At 32.4% G+C, this 8,543-nt stretch overlaps 1 protein-coding gene across 1 annotated transcript in view; it reads left to right on the top strand.

Annotated features, from left to right (window-relative positions):
- LOC114032329 (olfactory receptor 8B3-like) overlaps positions 1 to 3,051 on the top strand; it is a 3,871-nt gene extending 820 nt beyond the window's left edge. The window contains exons 1-2 of the mRNA XM_027847576.1: positions 1 to 52; positions 3,030 to 3,051. The exon at positions 1 to 52 is cut by the window's left edge and continues 820 nt beyond it. Coding sequence (XP_027703377.1) covers positions 1 to 52; positions 3,030 to 3,051 — 74 coding nt within the window. The remainder of the gene's footprint in view (positions 53 to 3,029) is intronic.
- Positions 3,052 to 8,543: the final 5,492 nt, after the last annotated feature.

Genomic DNA, 8,543 nt, shown 5'->3' with positions numbered 1-8,543 from the left:
TGAGGAATAAAGATGTTCAGGCTGCCTTGAGGAAAACCTTGAGGAGAAGAATGTTTTCCAGAACTGGAACAAGCTTTTTATAATGTGAGTTGAACTCAAGGACCTAAAGTTCCTTTTTACCCTTGATTAATTAAAATTTTCTCAGGAAGAATCTACCCGAATTCTTTTCTCCCTGTTCTTTATTGCCCAACATTTTAACAACAGGACTTACTTCCTTTGGTTTAAAGAGGCAGTGGAAAGTTCTGGCTTCAGTGTAAGAGGATCAGGGTTTTCATTCTGGATGTTCTTTCTCTGTGACCTTGGGCAATCCCTTAACCTTTGTGGGCTTCAATTTTTTTCATTTGTAAACATGTAGACAATACATGAAAGTGGGTTTCTAGGGAAATAGTAATAAAATGTCCAAGTGATGTTGGCAAATACAACCTCCTCATCTCCCACCCCCTCTGCCCCCAGCAAATTGAGCATAACTTACCTCACAATTCTTTTTGGTATTGCAATTTTGTTATTTTTTTCTCTGTCTCAAGATTTTAATAAAAATTGGGTAGGTATACAAAGCTTAATTTGTCCCCAATATGAAAACCCACAGTAATTTCCTTTCACTTCTTCCCTAATCCAATCCCTTATACTTCTAGGCATACCTGCCTCTTTTGGAAGGTGATATAGATATTTTCTGACTCTCACAATAGATGTGCTCATGCTGTGGCTCAGAACAGCAATTATGCATTCCCAGTGCAATATTAATGACAGTCTATTTACAACTAGAATATGATGAGAAATTGATAACTAAGATACCAGTTTTGAGGAAAAACATTTTTATTTTCTGAAAACAATTGCTATTAGGAAAAATTCTGATGAAAGTTATAGTATGTGAGAGATTGGAGCAAGTTGATTTGACTTACATACCTTTCCTGAGGGAATTTTCCTTTCCCTTGTTAAATTGACTGAACCCCCAGGATTGAAAAGGCATTTTTGTTTTTCTGTCCTATGTCATTTATTATGAGAAGTTAATTGGAAGGGTTGGAAGATACCAAATTTTGAAAATATGTTTGTCATTTAAATCTCTTTATAACCTGGCCCCTTCCTACTTTTCTAATTTAATTAGATGTTACTCCTCTCCCCACACCATGAATTAATCATGATGACCTACTTGCCTTTTATGCATGACATTCCATTTTCATCTTTCTGATTCGCATTGCCTATCCAAGCTACCTGGAATGCATTCCATGCTCACTCCAAACTCTCATAATCCCTGGTTTCCTTCAACTCGTTTTGAGTGCCACTTTCTACATGAATCCTTTCCTAATCTTCCTAGCAATTTATGCCTCCCCTCACAAAAGCATTTTGTATTTATTTTGTATGTATGCTGTATATGAATATATATACATATATGAATATATATATGGACACACATTTTGTTTCTCTTTTATTTCTGCCAAAATGTTTTTCATCTAAACTTCCTTTTTAGATGATTTCTTTAATCTTGTTTGGGAACTTATTCCGAGTATAAATGGCTTATTTGAATTACATTATCTGTTTGTAAATCTGATAGAGTAAAATTCAATCTCTCAGGAAATAAATTATTTTACTTTTTCTCTGTCCTCTCTTCAGCCATTATAGGTAACAGTTTCTTCAGAATATACTTTAAACTTTGAGTTCCTCAAGTTTTCTTCATAAAATTCTCATTATAATGTTTCTTTGTAAAAGAATAGTTAAGATTTATATAACAAAACTCTTCTTTCTCTCTATGTTCTTCACAGATTCCTAATGGATTCTCATACATCAAAGTTAAACCCACAGCTTCTTTTCCTGCCTCTATTTTAGTAAGAAACCCATTAGAAAGTCAGTTGCAACTGGAACTCCAAACTACCAGTGAAACTTCCCTTTCTGCAATATTTCATTTGACTATTAAATATATGGTAATAGTATCTGTAGTCTTTGTAGGAGAACCTATTCAGGTATGGCAGTAATAATACATTATTAGAGTAGTATAGCTAGGTGCCACTGTGGATACAGCATTGGGCCTACAGTTAGTAAGACTGAAGTTGAAATTCAGCCTCAGACACTTACTAGCTCTTTGATCCTGGGCAAGTCACTTCACTTTATTTTCCTCAGTTTCCTCCTTTGTGTAATGAGCTGGAGAAGGAAATGGCAAACTACTGCAGTATATTTTTGCGAAGAAAACCCCAAATGGGGTCACAGAGTTGACATGACTGAAATGATTGAACATCAGTATATATAATTTAGCAATTAACATATTAGAGATGCACACTCAAATTTTTTTTCTATTGTTGAGATGTAAGAATAAAAAGTTTGGAGATGATGCTTCTAAAAAATGAGATCATAAATTTGGAGATAGAAGTGACCTTAGATTCCATCTAGTCCAACACTTATTTTATAGAGAAGTTAAGTACTTGCCCCCAGTGACATAGGAAGTATGAAGAAGAGTCCATATTTGAAGAGTTGAATGTTATTTGAGGAACAGTTTAGAGTGTAAGGTTCTTATAAATGAGCATGGTATAGTAGAAAGAGTGCTGATATCTTATCTCAAACCCTACCTCTGACATCTAGTAAGGAATTGACATTGGTCAACTTAACTTTTTGCAACCTAAGTTTCCTTATCAACAAAATAAGAATAAGAAAGTTTCAAAATGTTGTCCTGAGGATCAACTGATAAAACACAAGAAAAATGTTTAGCAAACTTTAAATTTCTCTATAAATGCCAGTTATTATTTGTCTATTTGTGTATTAATTTCCCTCCCAATTTTTCTCATGGGAATCCAATATAACAGTATTGGAACAAGTCATAATACTACTATATTTTTATCTTTGATATTCTATATACTCATGCTCAGGTAGCTAAAATGATTACTTTTTGTAGTTAAGTCAAAGGATGTAAGCTCAGTCTTTGCAGGACTGTTGAAAGTATCCTCAGTACAACTTCAGTGGCAGACTGAACAACTACGACGTCATGCACTTCTTTTTGTTCTCATGTGTTTTTAATTTCCTCTGTTAGGCACTAGATTTTAAAGATTTTCATTCAATGTAGTTTAGAGATTATATATATGTATTTAATAGAGCAACACCTATTAAATGTTTTAAAAAGAGTTATTAAAAGAGCAACAACTGTTAAGTTTTTTGGCTCAAAGTCATGTCTGGGTAGTTATAAGAATTCAGTCCATGATAATGATTGAATTCTGGTGCAGTTTATTGATTACATTCTCCTTGGTATTTTGAGGTCTTTATTTGTAGCACGAAGATTTGCCATTTTTAAATTCATCAAAGTTAATGGACCTCTGATGTCTAATTATAGCCACCAGGTCATGTCTTGGTAGATATTTTATAAATACTAAACTTTTAAATGTTGCAATGATACTTTTCACAGATTTTACCATTTCTTTTCTATTTTTGAAAGTTTTTATATTTTTTCAATTGTGTGCAAAAACATTTTTAACATTCATTTTTAAAAGTTTTGAGTTCCAAATTTTCTCTTTCTCTCCCTTGCCTCTACCCTTCTCAAGAAGGCAAGCCCTTTGATATAGATTATATTACATGGGGTCATGGAAAATGTATTTCCAAATTAGCCATGTTGCAAAAGAAAACAGAGGGAAAAACAACAAGAAAAATAAATAAAGTAAAGAAAAGTATGTTTCACTCTGCATCCAGACTCCATCAGTTCTTTCTCTGGAGGTGGATAGCATTTTCTTTTTAAGTGTTTTGGAATTATCTTGGATCATTGTATTGCCGAGAATAGCTGTCATTCACAGTTGATCATTGTACAATATTGCTGTTACTGTGTACAATGTTCTTTTGGTTCTGTTCAGTTCACTTTGCATTAGTTCATATAAGTATTCCCAGGTTTTCCTGAAAGCATCCTGCTCATCATTTCTGAACAGCACAATATTCCATTACAATCATATTCCACGACTTGTTTAGTAATTCCCCAATTGGTGGGTATCCCCTCAATGTCCAATTCTTTGCCACCAAAAAAGAGCTACTATAAATATTTTTGTAGATACGAGTCCCTTTCTATTTTTAAAAATCTCTTAGTGACAAAGACCTTGTAATGGTAATGCTAAGTCAAAAGGTATACACAATTTTATAGCCTATTGGACATAGTTCCAAATTGCTCTCCAGAATGGTGGACTAGTTCACAACTCTCATCACTGTCCCAATTTTCCTACATCCCTTCCAACTTTTGTTTTTTTCCTTTTCTGTCATATTAGCTAATCTGATAGGTGTGAGGTGATACCTCACAGTTGTTTCAATTTGCATTTCCCTAATCAATAGTGATTTAGAACACTTTTTCTTCTGATGAAAACTGTTTGTTCATATCCTTTTACCATTTATTAATTGGGAAATGACGTGTATTCTTATAAATTTGATTCATTTCTCCACATATTTATGAAATTAGGCCTTTGTTAGAGTAACAAGCTGTAAAATTTTCCCCCAGTTTTGTGCTTTCCTTCTAATCTTGCATACATTGGTTTTGTTTGTGCAAAGCCTTTTAATTTAATGTAATCAAAATTATCAATTTTCTATCCATAATGTTCTTGATCTCTTGTCTAGTCATAAATTTTTCACTTATTCATAAATCTGACACATAAAATATTCCATTCTCCTCTAATTTCTTTGTGATATCGCCATTTATGTCTAAATCATGTACCCATTTTTTCCCCCTTATCTTGGTATATACTGTGAATCTTTGTCTATACCTAGTTTCTGCCAAGATCCTTTTTAGTTTTTCCACCAATTCTTGTCAAATAGTGAGTTTTTGTTCTGAAAACTTGGATCTTTGTGTTTATCAAACACAACATTACTATGGTCATTGACTACTGTGTATTGTGTACCTAATCTATTCCACTGATCCACCACTCTATTTTTAAGTCAGTACCAGGTTGTTTTGATGATTACCACTTTGTAATATAGTTTGAGATCCCATACTGCTAGGCCACCTTCCTTTTTCTTTTTTCAATTGATTCCTTTGATATTCTTGATCTTTTGTTTTTCCAGATGAATTTTCTTATTTTTTTCTAGCTATATAAAAATAGCTTTTGATAGTTTGTTATAACACTTAATAAATAAATTAATTTAGGTAGAATTGTAATTTTTATTATGCTGACTTGGCCTACTCATTAGCAATTAATATTTCTTCAGTTCTTTAGATCTGACTTTATTTCTATAAAAAGTGTTTTGCAATTGTGTTCATATAGTTCCTAAGTTTTTCTTGGCAGGCAGACTCTCAAGTATTTTATATTGTCAACAGTTATTTTAAATGGAATTTCTGTTTCTATCTCTTCCTGCTGAACTTTGTTGGTAATATGTAGAATTACTAATGATTTGTGTGGGTTTATTTTACATCCTAAAACTTTGCTGAAGTTGGTAATTATTTCAACTAGTTTTTTAGCTGATTCTGTAGGATTCTCTAAGTATACCATCATATCATCTGCAAAGAGTGATAGTTTTGTTTCCTCATTGCCAATTCTAATTCCTTCAATTTATTTTTCTTCTTTTATTGCTATAGCTAGCATTTCTAATACAATATTAAATAATTGTGATGATAATGGGCATCCTTGCTTCACCCCTGCTTTTATTAAGAAGATTACTAGCTTATCCATATTGTAGATAATGTTTGCTGATGATTTTATATAGATACTACTTACCATTTTAAGAAAAACTCCAGCAGGGGCTGCTAGGTGGCAGAGTAGATAGAACACTGGACCTGAAGTCAGGAGGACCTGAGTTCAAATCCAGCCTCAGACCAAAAACTTGACACTTACTAGCTGTGTGACCCTGGGCAAGTCACTTAACCCTAACTGCCTAACCAAAAAAAACAAAACAAAGCTCCATTTATTTCTATGCTTTCCTCTGTTTTTAAATAGGATTGAGGGTAATATTTTGTCAGAAGCTTTTTCTGCATCTATTGAGATGATTATGTAATTTTTTTGTTATTGCTATGTCCAACTATGCTGATAATTTTCCTAACATTGAACCAGCTCTGCATTCCTGGCATGAATCCCACCTGCTCATAGTGTATAATCTTTGTGATATATTGCTGTAATCTCCTTGTTAGCATTTTTTTAAATTTAAAATTTTTGCATCAATGTTCAGTAGGGAAATTAATATATGATTTTCTTTTTTGTTTTTGCTTTTTCTCATTTAGGTATCAGCACCATAGTTGTGCCATAAAAGAATTTAGTAGGGCTCTTTCTTTGTCTATTATTCCAAATAGTTTATAACTGTAGTATTGGGATTAATTATTCTTTAAATGTTTGATAGAATTCACTTGTGAATCCTTCTTTTCTGGAGATATTTCCTTAGGGAGCTCATTTATGGCTTGTTTAATTTCTTTTTCTAAGATAGGGATCTTTAAGTATTCTATTTTCACTTCTGTAATCTGGGCCATTTATTTTTTTGTGACTATTCATCCATTTCACTTAGATTGTTAGATTTATTGGCATATAATCGGGCATAATAGCTCCTAATAATTACTTTAGTTTTTTCTTCATTGGTGGTGAATTCACCCTTTTCATTTTTATTACTGGTAATTTGGTCTTCTTTCTTTTTTAAATAAAATTAATCAATGTTTTATCTATTTTATTGTTTTTGTCATAAAACCGGCTCATAGTTTTATTTATCATTTCAATGATTTCCTTATTTTCAGTTTTATTAATTTCTCTTGATTTTTAGGACTTTTAATTTGGTATTTAATTTGAGATTTAAGTTTTGTTCTTTTTCTGTTTTTTTTAGTTGTATGTCTAATTCTTTGAATTGGTCTTTCACTATTTTATTGATGTAAACATTTAGAAATACAAACTTTCCCCTAAGTACTACTTTGGCTGAATCCCATAAACTTTGGTATGTTGTCTCATTGTTGTCATTCTCTTTAATGAAGTTATTGTTTGTTTCTATAATGTGGTCTTTGACCCACTTATTCTTTGGGATCAGGCTACTTAGTTTCCAATTAATTTTTAATCTATTTCTCTAAGGCCCTTGTTTTCTGTAAAATTTTCTCCCAGCAATGTAATAGTTTATTAACAAGGTGCAAACCTATTAATAAATAGGTCAATAGTTTGACTCAATTTATGCCAAACTTGCTGAGATGAAGACTTAACTCATTTTTACAAAGTTAGAAAAAAAGAGCAGGTTAGGTGACATCATGGGGTTAAGGACAAAATGATTGTTTACATAACTGAGGCATGGGGAGCAATATAATTGTTTGGAAGTTGGAAATGGGAGAGGATAGCAATAACCTCCCTCCTTCCCTTCTGCAACCAAGAAAAAAAAATCATTGTTTGAGTTTACCTGCAAGGTTGGAAGATAGTGGGCCAGACTTTTTTCCATAGCAAACCAGATATCCAGACTCTTTGGTGAACCTCCCCACATCCCTCAAGGATAACAGAATTCCTTGAGACAAGAAGAGGACGGTGATAAGCAAGAGAACTGGATTTCTAAACTTACTACAGGTCACTTGAATTTCTTCACTAAGTTCAGAGACAAAGAAGCATTTTGTAACATTCACATTTAAAATCCAATAAAGTTATCCAGTATGGAATAATTGTGTTTAAAGATATAACAATAATTAACAAGTGTACAGGGTTTACCATATGCCAAGTCTTATGTTAAGCACCTCACAATCATTATGTTATTTTTTATCCTTGCAACAATTATAGGAGGTAGATGGCATTTTTTTCTCCTTACAGATCAAGAAACTGAGGTAAATAGATACAAAATTACTTGCCTAAAAATCACACAGGTAACACATTTATAAAAACTAGATTTTTAACTCGTATGTTTCAGATCCATGATCTTTCAGCATTTTGACTTAATGCCAAACTTCGTTATAATTTTGGGTGTGGGACAAACTTTTACCGTAGCAAATCTGGAATTAAAATCACAAAATCAAAATTCTAATTTTCCCAAGCACCATGTACTCTTGATACTTTACATTACAGGGTCCGCTACTCTCAGGTAAGTCTACTGCCAAATATTTAAAGTGGCAGTCTTGTAATTTCATCCTCCTCTGTAATGTATATTCCTCACATAACAACTAAGATATACTCATCCAATGGTCCTTCAAGGACAGAAGTTTAGTATACTATCTTTATAAAACTATGTATTGCAAATATCATAAAAAATAACCACATAAAGTTTCTCATATCCTTTTTATTAAAAGTTGTTTTTACATGTAATTGGGGAAAAAGAAAATATTTTTAAAATCCAGTGTCATGGATTTTAAACATAGACACAATAGTTATTGCAGTCAAAGAATAATAATCTAGCTGAAGGCATTTATGAATTATTTTAAATAGAAAAATAATTCCATTATCTATCAATTTTGGTTTTAAAAAAATCACCAGTTCCACATTCTTATTCTTTAGGGAATCAAGACTCTTACTTCAGATCACCCACTAATTGAGCTTCATATTCACACTGTACCAGTACAAATGGTCTCTAACTCTCTTTCAGTTTTTTTTTTTTGCCATTTTCTTCTTATCTCAATTTCTTCAGACTTTCTTTTTCTCACCCTCCCCCCGCCCCACTCC

Source organism: Vombatus ursinus, unplaced genomic scaffold (assembly GCF_900497805.2).
Source record: "Vombatus ursinus unplaced genomic scaffold, bare-nosed wombat genome assembly UNPS02015414.1, whole genome shotgun sequence".
In the NCBI taxonomy this organism is placed as follows: Eukaryota; Metazoa; Chordata; class Mammalia; order Diprotodontia; family Vombatidae; genus Vombatus; species Vombatus ursinus.
Note: the sequence above shows the minus strand (reverse complement) of the source record. Positions and strands in the feature narration are given on the sequence as shown.